This window comes from Brienomyrus brachyistius, chromosome 7 (genome assembly GCF_023856365.1).
Source record: "Brienomyrus brachyistius isolate T26 chromosome 7, BBRACH_0.4, whole genome shotgun sequence".
Taxonomy (NCBI): Eukaryota; Metazoa; Chordata; class Actinopteri; order Osteoglossiformes; family Mormyridae; genus Brienomyrus; species Brienomyrus brachyistius.
In genome coordinates, this window is record NC_064539.1 from 882,271 (window position 1) to 910,005 (window position 27,735).

Sequence of the window (27,735 nt, forward strand, 5' to 3'; positions counted from 1 at the left end):
CCCTACGTCCCCCGCCTCTCCGCTTACTAGTCTGTTTGTGTAATTTCGAGTGAGAAAGCGCTCGTCCCGGTGACGTCACTGCCCGGGGTTTCCACACGCGAGACCGCTGGAGTGTGAGAGCTCGACGGCGTCATGGCGGAGGCCGGCAGTAGCAGGATTCGCAGCTGAACTGTCTACAGTCGGCATTATTTTAATAAAACGAGCACTGTGTCTCCATAAAAAAAACAGAAGGAGAAACGAGAAGTAAAAATAATTTTATTAATTTGAAAGGAGAACCCAAGGAAACCTTCCCAGCAGCCAAGTCGGATTGTTTGGCGTAGCTCAGCACGGGAGCTAGCTAGCTAGCTAGCTGCTAGCAAAGAAAAAATTGTTAGCAAGCTAGCTAGCTACAAAAAAGGACCTCAGAAGTCAGACGGAGACGGGAGCCAGACTGGAACCTCACTTGAGCCAGGTATCAGTAAAAGGACGCTGCCGATTACTTTATTTTATTTTCCAAAGTCCAGTCATTGGGGTCGAGTTTAACGGATCTGGTGCGTTCTCGGTGATTGTTGGATTTTAGAAGCGGGCGGTCGCCGCCGTGCGCTGTGGCTGCTAGCCCGCCGCCTGTTTTGATCCCGCGCTAAGCTAAATTAGCCTGCCGCTCGCGGAGAGTGCGGGAACTGAGGTGCGCGTGGATGTCTCTGAGGTCACGGGAAGAATGAGATCCGAAGAGGCTGGCGAGACCATTATTCGTAGTCGCGACTTTTGCGTTAAAAATAGATCGCCGGCCGGTTTGATGGTCTTGGTGTAGCCGGCGAGCTAACTATCCGACTGGGTCATCTACCCGCACGTTTCCAGACGGGAAACAGAGAGAGATTGGGAACGTTGGGCTCGCCGTGTTGTAGCTAGCTAGTTAGCTAGCTAGCGTATTCCGTGTTGGGAGCTAATGGGGCAGTTTGGCCGGCTAAATCAAAATTGTTAACCAGATTAAAGTGAGTTATATCTCATCTCTCTACTCGTGCGGCTGCGGGGACTACACTACATGTACGCATTGGAAAAATGAACCTTTTGTTATGTTAATCGGTGGTGATTTGGGAAAGGCTTGCGGTAGCCCCGCGGTCGTGCGCCCTGCTCGCTGCGTAGCTCGGATGAAAAGGATGGAGCGGGTTGCCCGAGTGCCCCGCGGAGGCGCTCCCGCTGGGTATAGCTGTCCAGGAAAGCTCGGCCGGAACTCGTGCACGACGCGCAGGCCCTGCACCGGGCCTTTGCGGTCCATAATGGGTCGCGGCGCTCTAGGTAGCGACGGTAACTGGCACGTATTTCAGGATGTGAGTTAGACTGAGTTTGTATGACATTAATTCCAAAAAGCATCCACGCAGAATGGAGTTTTGGCTCGAAGCGTTGGCATTATCCGAGTATGTCTAAGATATTTGGCCTTGTTGACAAAACACTTCGCCGGACCGAAAGTTCCCGGGAATCTCATCCGGAAAACAAATATGCGGAGAAGTGTAAATTCAGTACGCATCTGTCAGCCCGGCGCACCGGACTGAATGTGAGCTCCCACTGCCACCGTGGATGGGAACATTCAAAGGGAAATGTTATTAATCTACTACGGGTTTTAAACAGTCTGTTTATGACACGGACATTTTTGTAAGGATCGAGAGAGTTAACGCTAATTAAATTATCTAACTGCACACTTCGTTTGGGCAATGACGGATTGGTGCCTTTGGGGAAAATGAATAATTCAACATGTGCTATAAATTTACAGCAATCTAACAACGGAGACATAATCATGATATTCGACTAAAAGTGTACCTTAGTGGACCGTCAAAATCAATTTTTTTGTTTCCTTGTTAGAGATTTTTTTTCTCTGTGTGTGTATACACACAAGAATCATACAAGATTATCTGCCGTCTTACATGTGATTTGCTGTTTTATCCTCAGTATTACCTGGATGAGGCAGATTTCTTCAAATGAAGACAGCAGAGCTCTAACAAGACGGTTTTTGACAATTATGTGCACGTCATTCTTTTAATAAAAAAGGAAGTGTTATTCACCCACATGAAACGCCTTTCTAGTTGCTTGTAATTGCATTCCACCACTCAGGGTTTATTAGTTGTTATAATAATGTCAGAAAGGGATGTAGAAAAGGTGATTCTTCTGGGAAAGTGGAAAAGGGGTGATGTGATTTGGCAGAAGTGTAGATTTTGTCAATATATAGAAGTAGATTTAGGTGGAAAAGAAACTGAATAATTTAAATCTGTTCCCCAACTTAAGTGTGTGTGTGTGTGTGTGTGTGTGTGTGGTTAAAAACTGGGTCCAGGTCCCACTGCCATTTCTTTCACATGTTCTTAAACATCTGCTTATAGCTTGTTGTTCATCAATATGGCACTCCAGGAATCTGGTTGATGCAATGAAAATGTTGACCTGTTTTGTTCGTTTTATTGCTCTCCTGCCATTTCCAAAACATCCTCTAACTCAGTGACTGAAAAATCATTGGAAGATTTAAATTGAGCAGGGCCTTCCAAGTTGTGCAAAATAAATCTTCAAGTACACGCATATTACATATCTTAATGTTATGTAATGTACAAATACCTTAAATGCTACAGTTGGGTAAACTGGTATCTCTCAGTTGTCTATTGCAGGGTTCCCCAATTTTGGTCCTGGAGGGCCAGAATCCAACACAGTTAGAAGATTTGCCTGCTGAAATGCACCTTAATCAATTACCGATTAATGAATTGCCAGGTTTGGCAGGTATGTCTGAGTAGAGAAATCTGCAAGGTGTCTTATGTACTGGCCCTCCAGGACTGGAATTGGGGAACTCTAGTCTATTTTGTGTGTGCCTGCGAGTGAGTGTGTGCCTGCGAGTGAGTGTGTGCCTGCGAGTGAGTGTGTGCCTGCGAGTGAGTGTGTGCCTGCGAGTGAGTGTGTGCCTGCGAGTGAGTGTGTGCCTGCTACTGTGTGTGCATCCTGCGATGGTCTGCCATTCCAGCCAGAGTGTACCCCAGCCTTGTGCCCTGTGCTCCTTGGGGGCTTCATGCCCCCCTGTGACCCTATAATTGTTAACATGGATGGGTGTATAGGTTTTTGCATTGTTTTTTTCTGAACTACACCATAAAGGTATTATTTCAGCCCCTTTTTATTTGACAGTTTGTGAGATTAGTATTGTATATATCTCACTTCTTATTTTCCTGTCTTGGACAATAAACCTCATGTAAAATTGTTTCTAGCACTGTTCAGCATTAAAGATATGCTTGGAGTCACTCTTTGGTACCACACATTAAAATGCCCTGGTTTTGATATTTGAGCAGTTTTGCCCTGGACATCAGCTTTGTTACATCAAATGTTACTTCCTTTGAATGGTACATATGTAGCGGTACCATTTTTTTTATTGGAAGGGACCAAAATGCATCCATCCTGGAGAATATTTTAATGTAGTCTCATGAAGTTGTAAACTTTAACTCTCTTCTTTTCAGATGAATTACATTTAGCAATTTACGTTTATTTTACCATTGTCAATGCCTGTTTATCTGACTGGTCCTTGAGAATCTGGTTAACTGTTTTGTTGTGTAGTGGGTATTATGCATTCATGGTTGGCACAGGGTGCTGAGCTGTCAGTGAATATATTGGTTCAATTTTTTTCCCATTCTTTTGAATAGCTACTTTTGTAATTAACTGTTTCGGTCAGTGCTCTGGAATTGAACAAATACAATTTGACAACTAGGACAGTAAATATTGGGTAACTTTGAGTCAACACCCCTACTTTAATTTTTTGTCGTTGTCACCAGGATGATTTAACTGAATTTTCAAAAAGCCTTTCAGTGAACTGTTTCGTGTAAAACAGGGGCTAGATATTGTCATTGCATTAAATGCTAGATCAGTTGCAATTGTGCAGTCACAACCTACGTAAATTAGGCATTGTCAGTTAATTTGTTTTTGCTGAAAGATGACACACAGATTTGAATGCATGAAGTTTGATGGGACATATGAAGATAGTCCAGCTCAGATGAGAATTTTAAGTGGGACATTAAGTTTAAAATTATGTAGCATTATGCCCTGCCTTATGCATGTACAATTTTTTTAAAAAAAAGAATATCCAAATATCATATCCTCTGATTGTTTTGTTTGGATCCAAAAGAGCTTTGTATTATGTTCTCTGATGAGAATTCAGGAGTTTTTACTGTGGAATTCCAGTGAGGAATTTGTTTTAATCCATTTGTTAGAGGTCTGAAGAATTTGTGATATAATTTAGTACCACTAACTGACACTTTCCTGGGTATCTCCTGCCAATCTGTGCCACTTGTTAAAGCGGCTTTCTTATACCTAATATCCAGCAGTGTCTCAGTAGCTTTTTCGGATTTTAATCCTCTGTCTGTTATGCTATGTAAAGCTAAAAAATTTTGTGGATAATGATGAAACACACACTGGGAATTGTATAAAACTACTGGCTGTAGTCCACATGCCATTTAGTGAATAGAGAACAAAGCCTGTCTTGCTTGAAATTTACTTCCTATCTCAATAATAGGAATGGCATTAAGTGTTGGTGTGTTTCCTGTTTGAAATTTGCTGACCTACAGGCGTTCACAGTAGGTGGATAACTGGTGGCAGTTAGAAGGTTCCTATATTATTTTCGTTATACGTTTGTTGTTTTTCTCAGGGCACTTTCCAGACCCTCCATTGCAGCAGATAGGTTTGACTTTGCTACATATCCACACTGAAAGAGATTACTTTCTAAGCTAACCTCTGTGAACACTTTCCACTTGATGCTGGACCTAGTTCTTTAAGTTCGGAGTTGCCAACCCCCAGTCCTTGGCCAGTATTCCACCAGGTTCTGGAACACTGAGGATTGAGTTGCCACCTGTCCCCTCTACGGTAAAAGATTTTGTATCTGGGATTCAAATGAATGACAATTTTTGTGATATTTTAGAACTTTAACTCAAAAGTTAATTCTACTGTTCAACCCCCACCCCCCTGCTCGGTGGTCAATGGGCATCACAAGGATGGTAACCCCTACAGGGAGAGCCTCTTTGCCAGAACTTTTCTTGTGTCTCACGACAAACTATTCTACGTATATGTTTGCCTTTCATACCTGTTTAATGCGTTCTCTGATCTCGTTTCAGCTTTTATGATTTTGTGTGATGGAGCTGCCAGGTGGTTGTAGTGCCTAATTCCAGAAACATGACACAGTAATGTTCATTTGATTAGCAAACGAGGCAATATCTGCAGATGCAGTTTATAAACTCATTTTTAAAGATCCAGCTTTCATATGTTATGAGATAGGAAGTTGCATTTTTTAAAAAAGAAGCTTTTGGTTAAAACAAAAGCCAGCTAGTTGTTTGGTATTTTAAACTTTATACATTTTTGGAGTATTGTTGTTGCTGGGAGAGCATAATATTTCCCAGTTTTTACAGTGTTTTTCCTCTTTACACCCTCTTAGAAGGAAGCTTGAAATGTGCATCAATGAAATCAGGTCCTGTTGTACGATTCTTTAATGAAAATGTGTTAATATGCTAGGGGTTGCAGGGGTCCCACCTGCTCTGAATTACAACACAAAGCAGTTCTCAGTTACTATGCTGAACATGCAGAATGTGAAGCGAATGTGTCTGTTGAACCACAGAGACTCCAAAAGTTTATTTGGTGCTGCCCTGGGCATAGTAACCGGGATTTATTTTCCTCATATTACAGCTTTCTAAACTTCACTCGCAGTGAATTACCAGTTAGTTAGACATTTCAAGTTGAGTCAAAGTATCTGAGTAATCCTGAAAGATAATTGACATACCCATGAGACACATCTAGCTGTTTTCTGTTTTTGCAACACTCTCGTAACATCTGTAGACTGGATTGAGCCATGGCTGGTTTTTTTAAATGGTCATATCTGGCGTGGCTGATCGTAGCAGGTGTGTTGGTTGTCCAGTAGAGTCTAAAAACATCAATAAAGGGAGACATTTCTACTGTCTAAGTATGATTTGGCAACACTTCACTAAATGAAATGACACGCGGGGATGCTCATATTTTAGCATTTTGACTTGCCTGCTAAAAGTTAGGGAACCTTGTAGTTTGGTTTAGCACTTAGCACTCAGCATCCAACATTTTTTGGGGCATTTTTGCCCCCATTAATCTTAGAATACCCCTAAAAACTGTGATTGAGGGGCTAAAATTGCCTCCATGATTTTGGAAAAAGAATATGATGCTGCTATATCATCTGGCAGAAGCCAATTTTATTTTTTTAAGAAAGACGTTTATCCAAAAGCAGTCGATCTCTGCTAGGGGTGTGACTTTGGATAGTTTGCTTACCATGGCTTTACCAGCTACCTGTCAACAACTTTTCCAGTCACCTAGAGCTGGACTGTATATTGAATGTTCATGGTATTTCGATATATTTTCAAAATGAGGTTCAGGATGACAATGCTCTTTATATTGATATGCCTTTTATTGTCCGTTAAAACCAATATTGTTCCTTCCTGGTTGTAAACAACATGAGAGCTTCGCTCGTGACATTGCACAGAATTCACAGCCAAAATCAAACCGGATGTATTACATGAAGGCGAAGAATAAAAAGTACTTGTTTCATTTAGTTTTAAAATGGCTCACAGGTTAAATGTTGTAATTTGCAGTATTTGTTTTATTTTGTTAGTCGCCATTTTGCATTTACAGTTGTGAAACACGGCCTTTCATTTTCCCAAATATTTTTAATAGACACTCAATTTCTAAAAAGGATGCTTAAAAAAAGACTGTGATGAAGTTTTCACTTTATGTATAAGCTAATACATTATAGAAAGGCTTCTAAGAGATACATAGGACCTAAATAGTTAGAACTGCCCCCTGCTTTCTCTCTCGTACAGATGGTATTCTCTACACATGCAGATGACTGCACACTTCTCTTTGGAACAGCAATAGTATGCTTTTTATTTACTCATGTTGGCATAAGGTGGTAATTATATGCTTTTTAATCTGGGCTCATTTCACATTTAAAAGCAAACGTTATGCATTAATTACTATTTTTAAAAAGTGCCCCCAAAATGTTCTATATGCCTCCATTTTTTAGAGAGTGGGGGCAAAGGTTGCCTCTCAAAAAGGCCCTACACTGTTAGCATTCATGTAGAAAATATTTATTAAATATATTGTACTTTACTCATATTGGTGTTAGGGGTTACATAATAGAATGAATAGTTAAATAGCTTTGATAGGCATTTTTATTGACTTGTTTGACACTGTTTTCCTGTAGGCCCCCTATCTCAATGGTGTAATTTATACTGTGGCAGGTTGCAGTGACAGATACAGCAGAGAAATTAAGCAAATTGAAGTGAAATGAGTCAACATGCTTCCTTATGGTGGATTGCAGATTCAGACGTGCAAACATAAGCGTTCTGTAGTGTTTAATTGGCATAAATGTCTTTTCTCTGAAGCTCTTCAACTGTTGATTTTGATTTCTCTGCTGGTTGAAAAGATTAATCAACAGTTTTGTGATGTGCAATCCTTAATTACTGACCAGAGTTCATTAAGAATCAGTTGTCAGTTATGACATTTCATTGAAAATGTGTTTACAAAACAATACACTTGAATCTTTTTTCCAGTTTAGTTTAAAAATGTCAGTCTTCTCAGGCTTAAGATGCAGTTGCCCAATGTGTTGAATTCAGCAAGATGGTTTGTGTTTTGCAGGTGAACTACACTGAATAAAGGGCATTTGTGCACAGCATCACGAGCACGTAAACTGACTTGGATCAATCATACTGAGACCTCGTTTCAGAGACTGAGATGGATGGACACAGTGAAGACGAAAGTGTGAGCAACAGCAGTGCACAATCAAGGTAATTTTAAAAATACCTTTGAACTGTTGACCATGCTTGGGGAGTTAACCGTTTCTAAATTTAATCTGTGGTAGAAATGTTTGTTATTAGTGCTGGTATGGTTTAGTTTAATTTGATGGTTTTCTGAACAAAGAACATCTAACATCAATGTCAGTCTTTGATTTTGAATAGTTGAATCTAATTGAAACCATTCCACTGTCAAAAGCCATTGAGGTTATTTCTTATACCGCTTTATACCAACAGATTCAGTTATTGTGCTATTTTATTGCTTTGTCTTTACAAAGTGACTGTTCAAAATTTATAGCGTGGTTTTATTGTGTATTCTTTTGCATGTGAGAAACACATTTTTCAATTCTTTGGTGTGAGAATGTACATACATGTTACTACAAGATGAAGACTGGATTACAGAAGACTTCTGTGAATTTTTCACCCTTGGAGGCACTGTATTCATACATAAGTTCTGTCACAGTTAATATTACTTGCTGTATGGCAGGAAAAATATGGTAACTGTTTCTAGCAAGGGTAAGAGAAACAAGAATGTCTATAGCGGTGTAGCTGCTAATTAACGCCACTGACGGTGGATAACTATAACCCCCGGGTCCCTGGAGAGCTCGCAGACCGCAGAGCACTGTTCCCAGTGCTATGGAGAGCTGGACATGGAAGCTGTCCAGAAGACCCTATGGTAGTTTTTAGATAAGTCTTCTATCAAAGCGATTAAAGGATATAATTCTTAGTCTTAAATTTGCCACTTGTGATTAGGCTTGTTGGTTGTATTTAAACAATGGCAAGTTAGTTTTCAGATGCTAATCCCCTATATTTAGCTTTTTTGCATGGCCAGGATGTTTTTTAATAATTTTTCATCTGATACCCGCCTAATATAGCAATTAAAATATTACCTTTGTTTACATTTTTGATTGTAATTAAATCATACAAAAGCGTTTGAGCAGTAGTTTTTGTGTGTTAATATTATAAAATGTATTTTCAAGTAGAATATGCTCTGATAAGCACTATAAGGCAGGAAGTGTGTACTAGTTGAGCTTTGTTAATTAAAGCAGTAGATCATGTTAGCTCAGTTACATTACTGTTAACGGTACAGTGCCTAACAGACACAAACACTGGTACGCTCAGTACTGTCCTTTAAACAAACCTGACTGGTTACTGCTGCATCTGACAAAACAATACTACTGCATAAGCAGTGTATGACACATTGTGAATGGCCGTCAAGCTTTAAATGTAGCGTCTTCCAGTCGCTTATCATGGACAGGGTGATGGGCTGCCCTGCAGCCTGTCTCAGGCAGCATAGGGCTTAAGACAGGGGATATCTTAGATGGGTACCAGTCCTTTATAGGACAGCACACACACTGTAGGCAATTTAATAACAGTCTAGCCTCCCCGCATGTCTGCCTACTGTTGGAGGAAGCTGCCATAACCTGGGGGGCACATGAGGTTGACAGTGGGGGACAGTTTCCTAAAATGTGTAGCATGTAGCGTTATAATTATTTATAAATGCATCTATGATGTCTCTGGTAGTATTCAGTTACAAAATCTATGTTCAGCTTCGACAGTAGCAGATATGAGCCACACACATGGTGCTATGTCTGCTAATGTGTCGTCTTAAGCCAAACCGTTCTTGAAGATTTTGCTTCAGAGGAAAATATTTTATTAAAAATGGGTTTGCTGCTTCATAAAACAAAGTATTTAAATTGGTATAGATCTATGTGATTTTTTGTTGCATGAAATGCACTTGCTTGGGGAAAACAAATTGACAAACATTTATGGGGGATTTGTACCTACAGTAATTCTGATGATGAGTCTGGATCTGGATCGGGGTCTGGGTCAGACTCGAGCTCCAGTAGCAGCAGCAGCAACAGCAGCAGCCAATCAGGGAGCAGCGACTCAGGAAGTGGTTCTGACTCTGGCAGCCAATCAGATTCAGACTCTGAGAAGTCGAAAGAGAAGAACCAACAGGAAAACAAAACTGTCAAGATCGATGGGGCAGAGGTAAGGAATGATATAATGTCACTTGAACTAACTTCAGGAAGAAGTATTTTTATAAACAGTTCAATCTCTATGCAATTAAATCTTAACCAATACCATATTGAGCTAACTCATCTCAGTCACAACAATTTTCAATATCATGTTTTTTGTTTCCAGAAAGATGGTGAATTAATTCTTAAGTGTTCTGTTAGGATTAACTTGCTTGCAAATCCAACCATAATCACAATTCACCCATGTTTGGGTCGTTGTCCTTTCCTCCAACCTGCTGAAGTTCTGGAAGTCGAACCCAAGTATTTTGGCTGTGCAGCAATCAGCCATGCTCAGGAAACAGCTCCAGCAGCAGCAAGCACAGCAGCAAAGCTCATCGAACAGTGACTCTGATGAGGTACTGGTGGACCAGCCTATTCCAAACATTTTTCAGTTGTTATCCTTTATAGCTATTTACGAAGTGGTTTACACCAGCAAAACTATTATTCAAAGATGTCATGTGTCGCTGATACACCTGGATGTGATTCTGGTATTAACAAATGCTTAATAGCTTTTAAGTACCCTAATTACTCTGGGCTGAATTATCACATCAGCAATAACATGAGCCTATTAATTTATTTTGGAGTGGTGTTAGTGACTTATTGAATATTTCTGTACAACACATAATAGGTGTTACAGTTGCTAGTTTTTTTTAATGGATTTTAATCTAGAAAATTGACTGTCAATTTCCTGTCTGGTTACATTTTTTTATTCTTATGCTTGAAGGATTCGTCGAGCAGCGATGATTCTGATTCATCAAGTCAGACTAAAAGGAAACGAAAGCATAAAGAGTGAGTTTATTCTGTGAACCAGTAGTGCGTAAGACGACACCAGTTTTACATAATCTTCAGTGCTGTGTGTTGCCCTGGTGTATTTTACGGTCACAGCATTTTATCCTAAAAGCATTTGTAGCCCTTTGAGAGCCATTACTTCCAACACTTGTCATCAGTGTTGAAAGCTTCTCTGTTTTCTCTTTTCAGATCGGGGTCTGGATCTGATTCTGGATCTGGGTCGGATTCTGGAAGTGATTCCGACTCTGACTCTTCAGAGGATGCGGAGAACACAGACGAGACGGTTTCAGACTATGAGCCAAGTCACAAAGTCAAGAGCAGGAAGCCTCCTAACCGGTACATTTCTCATTAGTATTTAGATATTGAATCTACATGAAGTCAGTAGTAAATTTGCTGAGTGGAAGTTCTTTGGAGAAGTAGCGAAACTGTTATGAAAAATCAAATCCAATTTGGCACGCTAAAAATACTCACTTGTGGGAAGACTAACATCTGCAATGTTTCTTTTTCACCATATGGAATTCTAATGTGTAGTTGCGGGCTTTGGACAAGCTTGTGTAGTTATAAGATCAGCTGTGTTTTTGTGGTTACACTTCTGTAATTGTGTTCAGAGAAATAAACAATTATCAATGTTTTGAGAATGTTCACTTCAGTATGGATTAAACGAAGACCATTATGTTGCCTGACACGATGGAGACAGAATAAGCCAGTAGCAGAACAATACGAACAGTCGAACAATTAACCTTTTATTTTAGAGTTTTGGAATTTTAGAGAGCCCGCCAATGGCTGGGTGTCTCAGGTGCTTTGAAACCACTTAGCTCCTGCATCGTGTGTTCCTTCTCCTTTAGGGCTAATGCCAGAAATGGCAAAAAAGGCAAAGTACAGAGGAAAAAGCAGTCGGATTCCTCTTCAGACGAGGATGAATATGACAAAAAGTCATCAGGACCCCGTCGTCAAGCAACGGTTAACGTGAGTTACAAGGAAGACGAGGAAATGAAGACTGACTCTGATGACCTGGTGGAGGTCTATGGGGAAGATGTTCCTCAGCCTGAAGAGGATGAGTTTGAAACTCTAGAAAAAGTGATGGACATGAGAATAGGCAGGAAAGGAGGTAGGACCGTGTATCTAAAAGCTTTTTCTCAGAAACCACTTCACAAAATAAATGTAAAACATTCTGGAACTCTCTTAGCACCTCAAATAGTGACTTGTTTTTGCACGGTGGTCAGGGAACGGCTTAATGCTTAAAATGGACTTGCGTGGATTGTTGTTAGCAAGGCAAATGTCAGTGTCAACAAGATACAAACTAAGTTTGCATTATATTCACAATTAATGGTGTTATTTAGCTAGGCTTTAAATGAGCTAAATAATCTATTCGAATGACTGTTATTAGTACAAACATAAATCCTGGTTAAATTACTTCATAAAACATCTTTCCATTGGTCAATTCGATGTGAAACACTGTCAGTAGACAGGATACTGGGTGTATACCATGTATAGTAAACAGTTACAATCGTTAGGAAGTGGTAGTTTTCATCGGATAGTAACAATATCTGTTTTGTCATATATCGCTACTGGATCGTTTGATGTCTTATACTTAGAACTGCGTGTTAGAGCCTTTGCTGGTAGATTTGCCCATGACACTGGTATGTCTTCAAAAGCAACTGGGGGCACCACGACAGTGTATGCTGTGGAGATGGATGGGGATCCCAATGCTAACTTCATGCCCAACAAAGAAGTGGGTGACCAGCAGTACCTGATCAAGTGGAAAGGGTGGTCTCACATACACAACACCTGGGAAACAGAGGAGACCCTCAAGCAGCAGAATGTCAAGGGGATGAAGAAGCTGGACAACTTTAAAAAGAAGGAGCAGGAAAGGAAGAAATGGTGAGTGTAGCTTCTCCTTCTGGGGTTTATCTGATTCATATTGTATGTTTGGGTAATATTGTTAGGGCCAGCATAAGCACTCCGTACCAACCTGCTGCATCGATGTAGGCGTTAATGCACAGGTGCTGTGTCAGTGTGAAAATAATACAGGCCATGGTAACCTTCAGGCTTGTCATAATTAGATTATCATTCCACATTTGGTGTATCAAAATGTTGAATTCATCAGTACACTGACAGATATGAAGCCACAGTGTAACCAGAGCATAACGCATATTTCCAGGGGTGAACAAGTCTGTTCAGTTTCTGCCCTGGCTGTTTGTTTTCACTTAACATATGCACCTTGTGTTCTGCTGGATTTTATCAGGTACTGTGTTCTTCTCTCTCAGTGAAAAAATATTTGGTTTAGGTGAATCAGTTTCTCAGTTGTGTCTGTGTTTGTGAGACACGGGGGCTTGTGAACTAAGCTGGTCTGGCATCTTGTCGGTTTGGTAAATGGCAAAGTATCCGGCCAGTTTTCTCTGAAGTTTAATCATTGAACTGCAAATTTCTTGATGGTTGTCAATTGCCTTAACTGTTGTGCTACAGTCATCTGATGGCAGTGGTCGAATGGTTTTGGAACTCCTTAACTTGTAGAAAAAGCCTTATCGTCTTTGGCTGCCAAACGGCAGTCTGTGTGCGCCAGGAACTATAAAGCTGAGGGGGGTGAAGTGTTAGCCAGTAAGTAACTGCATGGACATAAACAGCACTGTACTTGTTGATATGTGATTGGCTGGTACAGCCCAATGGAACCTTTTGAAGGCTTTTCTTGTTTTGAGTAAAGCATTGGAAAATCCTAGAAAAGTATAATACTCATTTTTGGAAAATGAGGCTAAAAAGAGCAAGTGCGCCTTTGGCTCCTTTTCCAGCAGTTTGTGTAATACCCCCTAAAAGCATACTTAGAGTGTATTGTATGTAATGGGGTCTAGGTAGAACTTTTATTAATGCATGTGGTTAATGAGCTGTCACACTTCTGGAAAGTTTTAATACGGCCATTCATTGTTTTTATAAATTGGCCTGTATACATACGCCATAATGACCCATGTAGCCAAGTGATATTTGTAGTTTGGTACAGTGCAGGTCCACAGGGCATATGAGTTGTATTCATGAGGTACAGTGTATGTGACAGAGGGACACAGTGATATCCACAGCTTAAGCCAGAAATTGTGTGAATTATGAAAGTCTACCATGGACATCTGATTACATGAAGTGCAGATATCTGATGACTGAAGTTTGCAGGTAGCTCAGTGATTTGCTTTCTCAATTGTTAAATCATCAAATTTCATGCATTTCAATCTGCCCTGGTCAGTTTGAGTCATATCTGACCTGCTTATTTTTCAGGTTAAAAACGGCATCACCTGAAGATGTTGAGTACTACAACTGCCAAAAGGAACTAATGGACGATCTACACTCTCAGTATCAAATTGTGGAAAGGATAATAGGTTTGTATTTTAACTTGGTGGTAGTGTTTTTTTCCTTCAGATATATATATATATATATATATATATATATTAAAAAAAAATCTCAAATTGTCCGTCTTGTTTGTTTGTGTTCTTGCGTCTTGGTTGGTCAGCGCACTCAAATCAGAAGTCTGCGGCGGGGTATCCCGACTACCTGTGCAAGTGGCAGGGTCTCTCCTATTCCGAGTGCAGCTGGGAAGATGGGGCACTCATATCCAGAAAGTTCCAGAAGTGCATTGACGACTACATGAGCCGGAACCAGTCCAAGACTATTCCGTTCAAGGACTGCAAGGTGGCTAACTCTACTTACAAGAATTCTGCTTTTATGTGTCTACTTTTGTGGCTTAACTGATTTTATCCAAAGCAAATAGTTATCCATTCATGAAACTATGTAAGTCTTACTGGAACAATTGTTTAAGCACTTTGTTGGTCTAGCACCTGAGCCCTTAATGCCATGTCTAATTCCAAGTTGGAAGTCAGAGTCAGAAGTAACTTCTTCACATGTAGGCTGGCAGATGATATTCTTGTATCGATGGCATTCAGTTCATCCTTACTTTTTCCTGTAGGTTTTAAAGGTGAGACCCAGGTTTCAGCCCATGAAGAAGCAACCAGCTTATATTGGTGGGGATGGACTGGAACTTCGGGACTACCAGCTGGACAGCTTGAATTGGATGGCTCACTCTTGGTGCAAGTATGTAGTGTGGTTTTAACATGACCTCGATTAGAACTTCTCACGCTTTCTCAGTCATTAAATCGATCTTGCATCTCTCACGCCGGCGCCTCACTTACTCTGTTCTGTGCTTCCCTTTAAATCAGGGGAAACAGCTGCATCCTTGCAGATGAGATGGGCCTTGGCAAAACCATCCAGACCATCTGCTTCCTGAACTACCTGTTCAATGACCACCAGCTTTACGGGCCATTCCTGCTGGTGGTGCCTCTCTCCACTCTCACCTCCTGGCAGCGGGAGATCCAGTTGTGGGCCCCCCAGATGAATGTGGTGGTCTATCTGGGCGATATTAGCAGCAGGAGCATGGTATGTATCTCCTGAGACCGGTTTGGAACTTCTTTGTCTTCCATGTGTGTTGCTGACACATCTGACAGGCGATTTAGGCAATGGTTCTGCTTACAGTTGAGATTATGCCCTTCCTGTTCTTGGAATGCTGCTTATATCAGACGTCAGGAGGCCTTATTCTTAAGCAGTGACGTGATGTTTGCTGTAACATGTACTGCAGTGCACTCTATTCACACCAGTGTCATGCAGAGTCACCCGTTATCCTAGTGTGTGCGTGTCTGGTTTTAAACTGAGTCCAACTGGATCGTCCACAGATCCGGACACACGAGTGGATGCACCCACAGAACAAGCGGCTGAAGCTCAACATCTTATTGACAACTTATGAGATTTTGCTCAAAGATAAGGTATGAGTGCTATGCAGCTTTTGTTTGTTATGCAGTGTCTCCCCATACTGGATTAATAGGCGTTGTCCATTTTATTTACTGATTCATCCAGGAGAGATACGCTTATGAACATTTACAAAATTCTGTGCTTTGTCTATGAATGTTAAATAAGTGTGTGTGTATGTATGAGAGTAAAATGTTTAGTTCTGCACAAAGTTAAAGGTTCAAACAAATAGAAATGGTGGTAGTGCTAGAGTTAAGGCCGGTTCGTACTTTGCATGCGGACTTACGCATCTGTGATCAAACACTTACAAGTGCCAAGGTTTCGTGCGTGTTCACATGCTGTCACGATTCTTTCAGCAATATATTTTTCATTATTTTGCATTACATATTGTCTTTATGAAGATGGAACAAACAATATGTAGAGATATATTGGCAAACATGCTAATATTGCCATCCGATATTTAAACTTTGACACCATTCAAAATAAGCAGCACTAAAGCCGCTACTGAAATAATGCTGATGATTGCATTGAGTCATTGGCTATTTTCCATAGTACCAGACGAGGGTTTTATGGCGCTTTTTAATCACCCCAGGCACCGTACTTTTCATACAATACTTTCAGTACTTTCTCTTTTCCATTGACTTCCAATCGAGTTCCAGTAACTAAAGTACAGCACCAAACCAACTTGGGTACTTTTTTGGTATTTTTGGGTGGGACTTGGTGGCGCTTTCCTTGTCAAATGGTTATGCAAATAGCCTGCCTTTAAGCATAATACAGCCAAAGTCTTGGGGGGGAAAAGAGTTACAAACTCAGAAAACGATTTAAAAAAAATGGATGCATGGACAAATGAAGAGACCAAGGCTTTAATTGCAATCTGGTTGAAAGAACAAATACAAGATGATTAGAATGTACTAGGGCCGCACATTATTGGAAAATTTCCAAATATCGCAATATGATTTCTCGCACACTCGTTTTAGGAGTGAGTTAAATGGCAAGAATGAAAATGATTGTCTCAGAGAATGTATGCAGTGCTCGTGCAAAAGCAGTGGAAGTGAACTTTGAACAGATTTTTAAACACTGGATAATCTTGAAAAGGCATAATCATTAAAATTGCGAAGTCTGCCCGGTTTTTGTTCCCTATAACAGTAAGAACATTTTAGCGAAACTTAAACTTCCTGCACTATATTGTCCGTATGTAACTGAAGGTAAGGAATTGTCCAACCCAATTATATACTACAGCCATTTTTTGAATTCAATACAAAATGCCCAGACTCATGTTGTGATGTCATTCGACAACCATACCAGTTGTACCTGTGCGTTGGAAAATTGCCCTTAGGTCACCACTTATAAGAAGTCTAAGGGTACCAGCCTGTGAAATGTTTATAATTTATTATTAAATCTGGTCTGTAGATCGACCTTTCGTTTTCCACAGAATTAGAACATCATTCTGCTAATCTGCACCAGCAAGCTCGGCAGGTTTCACCACTTTTTTTCTGAATAAACAGAAAATATGTGACTGTTCCTTATTGTGCAAGTACCAAATATTTTTTACTTTAGTAAGTAAGTCATCCAGTAAAACACTAGAGTAACATCTTGGTATGGTGCCTGAACTTTTACTTCAATGTGAAAGTTGGGTACTTTTTCCCACTACTGATTAAAATGTGCACATTGTGGGGGCTTGTCCACAGAAATATAAGCAGTTCCATGTCAGTAATGCGTGTGGATGTACAGACACGCAGGCTGCATGCAGAGAAGTACGTCCCGGCCTTTAGTCTGTGTCCATGTTGTTGTCAGTTCATATCCTGTGACTGACCCTGCCCTCTGACCCCAGGCTCCACTCTTAGGCGCACACACACATGCGGGTCACATAGAAGGATAAGGTGACACATGGGAAACTTAAGAATTTCTATTCATATACCGATAGTATGTAAAGTGTCACCATCATTAGCAGGTACACAAAAAGAGCACATTGTGTTTTGCAGGATGAATTAAAATTAGCACACGACAAACCCGAAAAACCAGGTATCATGTTCGCACTATTCAGATGGGCCATTAAAGCAGTTTTGTGAGGAGCAGCACGGCCTCTGGGCCCTGGAGCTCATCTGCTGCTTATGGGCTCATGGTTCACATTTGCACAGAGACTTAAGCCATGCTGCTGCTAGTGTTGTCACCCATGCCAGTTCAGTAATGATCACCCTTCTAACATACCGGCTGTAGGTATATTGATGCTTATTGAAATAGGGTGGCTGCAAGGAGCATGATTGTTACTGTTTGGCTGATGGGGTGTCCCGATTCTCGCAGTCGTTTCTGGGTAACGTGAGCTGGGCTTTCATCGGGGTGGACGAAGCTCACCGGCTGAAGAACGACGACTCACTGTTGTACAAGACCATGATAGAATTCAAGTCCAACCACAGGCTTCTGATCACTGGGACCCCCCTGCAAAACTCGCTCAAAGAGCTCTGGTCGCTGCTTCACTTCATCATGCCGGAAAAGTAGGTCACGCCTCCCCACGTGTCCGTCTGCTGGCTTAATCTCACGCCATCGTGGGTTTTCCGTGGTTTTCTTTTGAAAGAAGCTTGAATGCCGTACCCATCAGTGCATGCCAGTTTCAAGTGAACAGGGTCTTTCTTCCATAACGTCCAGAATTTTTTGCTGGCAATATAATAATCCACCAAATAAATGACCTGGAACAGCTTGGTGATTTTCATGTCATTCCTTAGGTTCCATTCTTGGGAGCTATTTGAAGAAGACCATGGGAAAGGCAGAGACTCTGGCTACACCAGTCTCCACAAGGAACTGGAGCCCTTCCTGTTGCGCAGGGTCAAAAAGGATGTGGAAAAGTCCCTCCCAGCGAAAGTAGAACAGATCCTGAGGGTGGAGATGAGTGCCATCCAGAAGCAGTACTACAAGTAAGCACCATCCCATGTTTGTTTTGGGTGCGTCGCCCATGCTGTGTGGTGTGGTTCTGTCATAAACCTTGTATGTGCCTCTGAGGAAACCCTGCACAGAGGCAAGAATGGTTATATTAACCATTCTTGCCTCTGTGCTGGGTTTCCTCGGAGGTGGAGGATTATGTATTTTATTTACATGGCCTATTATGTGCTTGGAACAGGTGGATATTAACCCGAAATTACAAGGCCCTCAGTAAGGGTATAAAAGGGAGCACCTCTGGTTTCCTGAACATCATGATGGAGCTGAAGAAATGCTGTAACCACTGCTACCTCATCAAACCCCCAGATGACAACGAGTTTTATAACAAACAAGAGGCCTTGCAGGTGTGGAAGTGAACAAGATGCACTTTTCATTGCTCGACTAAGTTGACGTTTCACTTGCATAAACCTGTGGCATGACACTTTGAAGATCGAGTCCAAAATGCCTGCTAGGGTACATGTCGGGTACATGTGTTTCCCGGGTTCAGTATGAAGCATAGAATTCTTGCAAGCAAATAGGTTTTCAAGATGGACAATGAAATGCACTTGAGTGAACATTGATGTGAATCCTCCTCGTGTCTCCCATCAGCATTTGATTCGTAGCAGTGGGAAGTTGATCCTGCTGGACAAGCTGCTGGTTCGTCTGAAGGAGCGAGGTCATCGCGTGCTCATCTTCTCCCAGATGGTCCGGATGCTGGACATCCTAGCTGAGTACTTGAAATGCCGACAGTTCCTCTTTCAGGTATAGCTGTGCTGTGTTTTTTTTTATTGTATCCTTTGTGTCCTCTGTTGCACTTCCATTTTTTTATTTAATGATGCCCCCTCCTTTTCAGAGGTTAGATGGCTCTATTAAAGGAGAGATGAGAAAGCAAGCTTTGGACCACTTCAATGCTGAGAACTCTGAAGTAAGTCTGTTAGACCATGTCCTGGAATTTCATTGTCTGTCATAAATCGATTCTTCCTCTGCTTGAGCTGCCCAGCTATATTTGATGCGATTGGGGTTTAATGTGGCACGTTTGTTGTTTCCACTTTTGATTGCTGTTCTGTCCGAAATTTAGGATTTCTGCTTCTTGCTGTCAACGAGAGCTGGAGGCCTTGGTATCAATTTGGCATCAGCTGACACAGTGGTCATCTTTGATTCGGACTGGAATCCCCAGAATGACCTGCAGGCTCAAGCCAGAGCTCATCGTATTGGACAGAAGAAGCAGGTACCCTTCAGTGGTTGGTCTGTCTGAAACCTGTTTGTTAGTTTTTTTTTCTCCTTTACACTGGTTCCACATCACCCAGTCTTCTAAGACTTCACCAAGACTTCACCACGCCTCCTAAGATACCACTTCTATTCTTGTGAAGGTGAATATCTACCGGTTGGTGACAAAGGGGTCTGTTGAGGAAGAAATTATTGAAAGGGCCAAAAAGAAGATGGTGCTTGATCACTTGGTGATCCAAAGGATGGACACTACAGGAAAGACTGTTCTCCACACCGGCTCTGCTCCCTCTAGGTGAATACTTGCTTAGTCACACTGTGGTTGTATTTTACTGAGCATGCTGTAGCCTTTCAGGTTGGGCAGATTCACAATGCACTCCCACAATGACTGATATAGCGAATGTTTTCATGTTTGATTGCGCCTGCAGCTCCACTCCATTCAACAAGGAGGAGCTGTCTGCCATTCTAAAGTTTGGTGCTGAGGAGCTTTTCAAAGAGCAAGAAGGAGAAGAGCAGGAGCCTCAGGTCAGGGGAAGCTGCTGTTGCTGCTGATTTGTTTTCCAAAAGTGTTTTTTTCCCTAAGTCAGTGTGTTTAAAATGTCTGATTTGCCCTATTAGGAGATGGACATTGATGAGATCCTCAAGAGGGCTGAGACGAGGGAGAACGATCCAGGCCCTTCGACTGTGGGGGAGGAGCTGCTTTCACAGTTCAAGGTCAATGACCACAATGTTCTTTATTAAGTGCAAGGAATTTACTTAAATCCAAAAAAAGTTAATTTACTTAGTCAACTGAGTACTGATAACGGTACTGATCTTGTGTTTGCTTGTATTCTAGGTTGCAAACTTCTCCACCATGGAAGATGAGCAGATAGATATGGAAGGCGATGGCAATTCCAAGGACTGGGACGATATCATCCCAGAGGATCAGAGGAGACGACTCGAAGAGGAGGAGAGGCAGAAGGAGCTGGAGGAGATTTACCTCCTGCCTCGGATGAGGAATTGTGCCAAACAGGTTAGCTTTAACCACCGTGCAGATCTGAAACCCTGTTCACCAGCCTTCCATCTTCGTCTGTAGCAGTCAGGCATGTTTTGTTGGGTTTTGTACATGTCCATTGTTCATTATAGTGTAACGATGAATGTTACTGCTCCTGTTTTCTCAGATAAGCTTTAATGGGAACGAAGGCAGGCGCAGCCGTAACCGAAGGTATTCTGGGTCAGATAGCGACTCTGGAACGGACCGCAAACGACCCAAGAAACGAGGGAGACCTCGAACCATCCCACGGGAAAACATAAAAGGGTTCAGTGATGCTGAAATACGGAGGTAAGAAATTCACTGGGGAGCTGGACGACTTTGCAATGTGTTTATATCTCAGTGTGACACGTTTCTATCTTTAAATTGTTTTTCTTCAGTGGCCGCTTTTCTCTGTTTTTAATTTAGCTTTTGTTTTTTGGGCAGATTTATCAAGAGCTACAAAAAGTTTGGTGGACCACTTGAACGGTAATTACCACACGCGGATTGAGGATCATACAAGGCTGTAGGTTTAGTTTCAACATTGCTAGGGCCCAAGTCAGCCCCGAATCCCGCTGCACCCTAAACACACACAGTGCTCCTACAGTATTGATAGACATTTTTCTTATCGTCCATACAAAAATCATACTTCACTATTACTCTGCCTATTTTTAATCTTGGACCCCCTAATCCCTTTTTCTGTAAGGCTTGATGCAATTGCTCGCGATGCAGAGCTAGTGGACAAATCTGAACACGACCTGAAGAGGTTAGCGGAAACTGTACACAATGGATGTATAAAGACCTTGAGGGAGAACCCCTCTGGGCCGGAGAGGAACTCAGGTAATCTACCTCAAGACGAAACTGCATATTTCTATGCCATTTTGCATCATCTGAGCTTATGAGCAAGACACTAAGGATGGCATGACTACAGGCTGGCAAGATAACCTGACTCCCCTCTTTCCAATTTGGTTACTAGGGGGCAGACGAGGGAAAGTGAAAGGGCCGACGTTTCGGATCTCGGGTGTCCAGGTGAACGCCAAGCTGGTCATCTCGCACGAAGAGGAGCTGGCGCCGCTTCACAAGTCCATTCCTGCTGACCCTGAGGAGAGGAAGAGGTGTGAGCCCCCGCCCTACTTAAAATCCCATAATGGCTGCTATTCACCTTCGAGTTAGCTTAAACACTTAGTACATTTAAGGGTGTAGTGACTGGGACTTTATCCAGTGCCCATTTTATTGCAAGTAATCAAAGCATTATGGGGCCTGTTCCTTTAAATACACCTGCTGCGTTCTGCCCAGGTACACCATTCCATGCCATTCGAAGGCAGCTCACTTTGACATCGAATGGGGGAAGGAAGACGACTCCAACTTGCTCATTGGCATCTACGAGTACGGTTACGGCAGCTGGGAGATGATCAAGATGGACCCGGACCTCAACCTCACCCACAAGGTTGGAGTCGCCCCGCGCCCACTTCCCCCGGTGGCACCCTGGGCTCGTCGCTCATTTCTTTCTCTGTGTTCCCCGTTCAGCTGCTCCCAGATGACCCAGATAAGAAGCCGCAGGCGAAGCAGCTGCAGACACGTGCCGACTACCTCATCAAGCTGCTTAGCAAAGATCTGGCTAAGAAGGAGGCCCAGCGGCAAACAGGCGCGGTAGGACCCCGCCCCCGTCGCGCAGATGCAGCTCGCCAAGCGACTGTGACTCTATATGCCAGCCTTGAGTCCTAGTTACAAAACCTCACCATCATTCACAGCCTGAAACGTATCAGGGACAGCTGTACATTTTGGGCTCTTCCTGACTATAAACCAAAGTAACTTAACACATCACAAGATAGATGGGGTCTTCTGTCTGTCTAATGTGGGAAATGGAACTACTTTAACGATGCTATCTGACTGCCACTCACAACGACTAATATCGAGAACTGTGACCAATTCTGGGGTGGAGATTACAAAAGTATTGCATGCCGCTAGTTGTGACAGATACCCGCTTTTTCCTGCAGGCCAGTTCCCGTAAGAGGAAGCCTAATAATAAAAAGAACAAGGCAAAGCCAGCAAAGGTGGAGGAGGTGGTCAAGAGTGATTCCTCGCCGCCACCCTCAGAAAACAGCTCGGAGGAGGAGGATGACAAGGATGAGGAGAAGGTACCTGTGGGCAGGACGTCAGCATGATGTGGCTCATTTGGAGCTTTGAGTTGTGTGTGGTGTAGATACTTCCCATGATGGTTTTGAGGCCATGTCTGGGAGAGCTTGTCGTAACCGTGCATGTCTGCTCGCAGGAGATTGTCCCGGTTAAGACCTCCAGCCGAAGAGCCAAGGTTGAAAGGCCGGTCAAGGAGCCAGAAGAGCCAGAGGAGGAAGTGCCCATGAAGAAGGAGCCTGAGGAGAAGAAGGAAGTCAAAGAGAAGGAAATTAAGAAAGAATGCAAGAAGGATAAGAAAGAGGATGCCCGCGATTTGAAAGACAAGAAGGAACCAAAGGATAAGAAAGAAACTAAACCAGTGGAACTGACTCATAAAAAGGAAGAAGTCAAAGAGGAAAAGGTGAGTGGCTTCTTGACGGGCCGAGACCTCGAGAGTGATGGTGGAATTAGTCAACATCAACACCTTCCATCTGACCATCCAATATGATTGTGTATGTCTGTATATATGGAGTGGCATTCATGTTAATGGATCGCTTAGGTTAACGAGGCAAAGGGCGATACCCGGGAGAAGCTGAAGAAGCCAGCCGACACTCCGGTCCACATCACAGCGGGCGGGGAGAATGTACCCATCTCTGAGGAATCCGAGGAGCTTGACCAGAAGACCTTTAGTGTGGTGAGTCACTGTTTTCATGTCAGTTTATGAACCCAGACACGCCAAGCTGTAAGAGTGACAATGATAGGCTGGGAGGTATTTAGCCTTGGAGATTTATGATCACGCATCAGTGCATTGTCATCTGCTGTGATCTTTTTTTAAGGAGTGTATGTCCGTCCTGAAGGTGTTATGTAAAATACTATTAATCGTGGGGAATTGCATAATCCAGTATCCTACACTTAGCTGCAGTTGAAGGCGGATGTGCAGCACTGCTCTACAGTGTCAGTGTCTATCCTACAGCAATCCTACTTGGCTCCCCCTCCCCAAATCTTTCAAAATAAAAGTTCATGTGGTTAATCAGAGTTTAGCCTATACTGCACTATTGGTTTGGCTTCCCCAAAGATAAATATTTCAAAATAAAAGTCCAGTGGTCGTTCAGTCTAACGAGCATACCCCCTGTTCTACATGCTGCCTCCCAGTGTAAGGAACGCATGCGACCAGTGAAGGCAGCCCTCAAGCAGCTAGACCGGCCAGAGAAGGGCCTGTCGGAGCGGGAACAGCTGGAGCACACGCGCCAGTGCCTGATCAAGATCGGTGACCACATCACCGAGTGTCTAAAGGAGTACTCCAACCCCGAACACATTAAGCAGTGGAGAAAGTGAGCAGCCGCGCCCAGGGCCCTCAGCCACAAGCGACACACTGCGCCTTTACATAAACCCATGCCAGTATGTAATTTTGAAAGCCAACGCAGACTCTCACTATTACTCGCTTTGATTTTCTTCCAGAAATCTGTGGATATTCGTTTCAAAGTTCACAGAGTTTGACGCAAGAAAACTTCATAAGCTGTATAAACATGCAATTAAGAAACGACAAGAGAACGCGCAGGTATGTGAGACACAATTACCCTCATTTCATTTGGCAGTTTTAGTCTTGAAAATCTGTTTAAATGAATGCATTGACCTGCAAATGATGAATGCAAATTGTCGATGGCCACTTTTTAACCAAGATATGGCTGTTTCCCCAGGCAGCGGATCAGAACACTAGTACTGTAAATACTCAAAGCTTTAAAAACGCAGGTAAGTCCTTCAGTGTGGTGTGTATGTGACATGGGACAATACTGTGATCATAGTGTGTGTGTGTGCTCGTGCGTGTGTGTGTGTGTGCGTGCGTGCATGTGTACTGGTATAAATAACTATTTCCATGGCAACAGACATCGAGAGACTGAAGGACAGCTCACAACAAGATGACAGCAGTAGGGACAGCTACAGCTCCGATAGGCACCACTCGTCACGTTACCCTGAGCATGGCAAAGACAGGCTCGCAGTGGACGCCTACAGGAAAAATGCTGATTCCAGGAAGAGGCCCTACTCATCCTTCAGTAACGGCAAAGAACACCGGGACAGGGATCACTACAGATCGGACAGGCAAGATGGCAGGTAGGCAGCTTCCATGGCAACGGCTAATTTGCCATAGCAACAAATGTCTCATTTTAAGTATGAGTGCCATCCATACTGGACAATGGAGCAGCTTAAACTGGCAGGTTTCAACAACAATTTAAAAATTAAACATTAACTAGAATACAATATAATACATCATGTAAAATCCGATAGAATGCATCATATGATTGTCACAAAACGCTTTGTTTCGTGCCCCTCAGATACTACAGTGACAGTAAACACAGGAAAATGGATGATCACCGGTCCAGTCGAGACCACAGAATAGACAGCAGCATGAAGGACCGGTCCCATTCAGATCACCGCTCCAGCTCTGACCACCGATCGCACTCAGACCACCGCTCGGGCTCCGAGTATGGGCACCACAAATCTTCCCGTGACTACAGGTACCACTCGGACTGGCAGGTGGACCACAGGGCGTCCGGCAGTGGACCCCGGTCTCCCCGGGACCAACGTTCGCCGTACGACCCCCGGTCGCCTTTCGAGTACTCGTCGGATCACAAGAGCACCCCGGAGCAGACCTGGTGCAGCCGCAAGACATAACAGCGGCTAACATATGCCGGCAAACTCGTTAGCCATAGACCCAAAAGAACACAGTAAATGCCTTATGGAACTAGTGAAAGCTGTGCAGCGCACTGTGTAACTCTAGGGGGTGCCATCTGTCTGGCCTCTCAAGATTGCAAGACGTAATATCCCACTAATGTTGGCTGGGGGGTTGGTGTCGGGGCGGGGGGGAGGACATATTTTTATACTTAAGAGTAATGCTACGTCAAATGTGTCGTGGCATTTAGGTATTTTTTATTTTTATAAAACGGACGTCTTTTTTTACATGGACACACACAACCGGCGTGCTGCCTGTGTCCCACCACCCGCAACACTGGATCGTGGTATCGGTTTTTATTTCTCACGGAAAGTGGCTGTTGAATCTATTTAAGAGGTTTAATGAGAGTATAATAAAGACGCGTAAGCTCACCAGTAATCGTGCTCAGTCGCATGGAGTTTTAAGGGGTTTCCAGAAGCCACCCGAAGGACGTCGGCTCACCTTCCAAAGTACCTCGTTTACAGTGTGTATTGTGACCACCTGCATATATATATTTTTTTGTGCATCATGCTTGAACTATTTAATTTGTTTCAGCTGTAAAATAACCTGGATTTTGTGATCAATTTAAAAAAATGTCCTTTTTCACAAAATGTACTACTGTAAATTATTGTAAAATAGTAAATTTGAATGGGCTTTTTCCTCAGGCTTTGTTTTATTTTTTTTGGACTCTACCTTTCCCCATCAACTCAGGCTTTTTTTGTCAGTTGTATAAATGTATCACTTTTTCTTAACCGCTAATAAAATTGCTCTTCAGAATGTAACACTCGGGGAGGGGAAACCTATTCCATCCTTATTCTCTGTAGCTATTTTTAAGCTACCCTGTTTATTTTATTTACCTTATCAATCATCAGTTGTGAATGTTTTCAAAAGGTGAGTTTGAAACCCTTTAATTACATCATGTCATGTAAAAATAGGAGGGTCTTTTAGAGATAGAGGATCCTATTAGACCTGAAATAAACTAGAACTTTTTTTAAGGAAAGTCCTTTTCTTATTCCGTTTTTTTTTCTTTTAAATGTAGGCAATAATAACAAATGTTCTATGCAGCCAAATGTATTTCTGGTGGAAAATTCTAGGGAAATCAAGATACTGTTATAGTGCACACTTGTATATAGATTTCCTCTATATTTCAAATCAAATTTACACCGAAAATGCATGGGTTTTTCTAAGAATTGTTTTATATAGTTGTTTATAAAGTCATTAAACTCAATCACTGTACTCACGTTTAATCTTGAGTTGTATACATAACCTTGTTTTGTGTAAGTCACAGTATTTTTTTTTCTTTTCGCAACTGTTAGGGTGTGGAAAATTTGATGGAGACAGGTTTTTAAGACTGACTCTTCCCACCCTGCTTCCTCAAATGGCTCCCAGATCTAAACCACTGTAATAAATCTCAGGGAACAAGTGTGCAGTGAGGCTGTTTGTTGGGTTTCTGAGGACAATGGTGCATACCCATCATGCACTGCTTTTGCAGTCAAGACCATCCATTATAGGCAAGGCCAGTCACAGACCCATGAGGCCAGTTGTGTGTGTGTGTTTTTTTTTTTTTTTTTGTCGTCACTATGGCAGCCCACACTAAAGTCACTCTATAAAATGTTACATTTATGTCTGTGCATCCATTGCTTTCGCCATGGATGCGATTTGACACTGCAGCAGCCTTGGCGAGTAGTCATAATTGGTGCAATGGTTCGTCGCTTCTGGCCAGCCGCGCAATTCATGATGGAGTTTGAATCCCTTGGCCAAATGAGTGTTATGAATACCTAATGTATTGGGTAGTGTTTTACAGCACTTGACATTCAGCACCGTAGGGTATTTCATAAGCCAACCCTCCTGCTGTTGTATTGCTCATAATATATTGTATCACCACTACATTTGGTATGTTTGTGGCACCTGTTGTTCCATATTTGTTAACTGTTATAACTGTTAATTCAGTGTTGTTACTCAAATTCCACCTACACCTTGTACAATTTCTAACTTGTAGTTGCTAAACTACCCCAATATTTTAGAGAGATGATGTAAGTACACTTAGAAATAATGAGAATTGTACTTTTTACTCTGGGATAAAAAAAATCTCATTCTTGTAATGTGGACTAATTGCAAATACAGCCTACTCACCAGTGTACTGCTAGTGTCTATTTTATGACGCAACATGTATTTAGTTTCTCTCCCACGTTTTGGGGGGGAGGGGGGGGGAATAAAATGACTGCCATACTTGGCAAAATAGAGAGCACATAGAGCGCCCTCTATCAGTTGGCTTCTAAAACAGTTTTCATTGCACTGTTGGTGCATCTAGTTCAGAAGTAATCTATGATCTGCATTTTAAGAAAGGAGACAGCCATCTGCACTTGGATTTTGTCATACGGGTGAATATTG

At 42.3% G+C, this 27,735-nt stretch overlaps 1 protein-coding gene across 2 annotated transcripts; it reads left to right on the forward strand.

The window, feature by feature from the left end:
• Window positions 1-26,767, forward strand: chd1 (chromodomain helicase DNA binding protein 1). 2 transcript variants are annotated; one of them, XM_049018793.1, is made up of 38 exons: window positions 1-451; window positions 1,924-2,733; window positions 7,639-7,787; window positions 9,584-9,788; window positions 10,057-10,170; window positions 10,539-10,603; window positions 10,793-10,939; window positions 11,449-11,711; window positions 12,259-12,484; window positions 13,862-13,962; window positions 14,094-14,272; window positions 14,547-14,671; window positions 14,797-15,013; window positions 15,307-15,396; window positions 17,681-17,871; window positions 18,100-18,288; window positions 18,492-18,654; window positions 18,899-19,051; window positions 19,143-19,214; window positions 19,368-19,517; window positions 19,660-19,808; window positions 19,942-20,038; window positions 20,132-20,227; window positions 20,349-20,525; window positions 20,674-20,834; window positions 20,970-21,011; window positions 21,229-21,362; window positions 21,499-21,637; window positions 21,819-21,969; window positions 22,050-22,172; window positions 22,520-22,660; window positions 22,795-23,058; window positions 23,197-23,331; window positions 23,790-23,968; window positions 24,096-24,195; window positions 24,335-24,386; window positions 24,521-24,746; window positions 24,968-26,767. In XM_049018793.1, exons 3-38 carry the CDS (start codon window positions 7,735-7,737, stop codon window positions 25,305-25,307), a joined length of 5,409 nt encoding a protein of 1,802 aa, XP_048874750.1. In that variant the 5' UTR covers window positions 1-451; window positions 1,924-2,733; window positions 7,639-7,734; the 3' UTR covers window positions 25,308-26,767. The 2 variants fall into 2 exon arrangements, with proteins under 2 accessions (XP_048874750.1, XP_048874749.1); XM_049018792.1 differs by lacking the exon at window positions 1,924-2,733.
• Window positions 26,768-27,735: the final 968 nt, after the last annotated feature.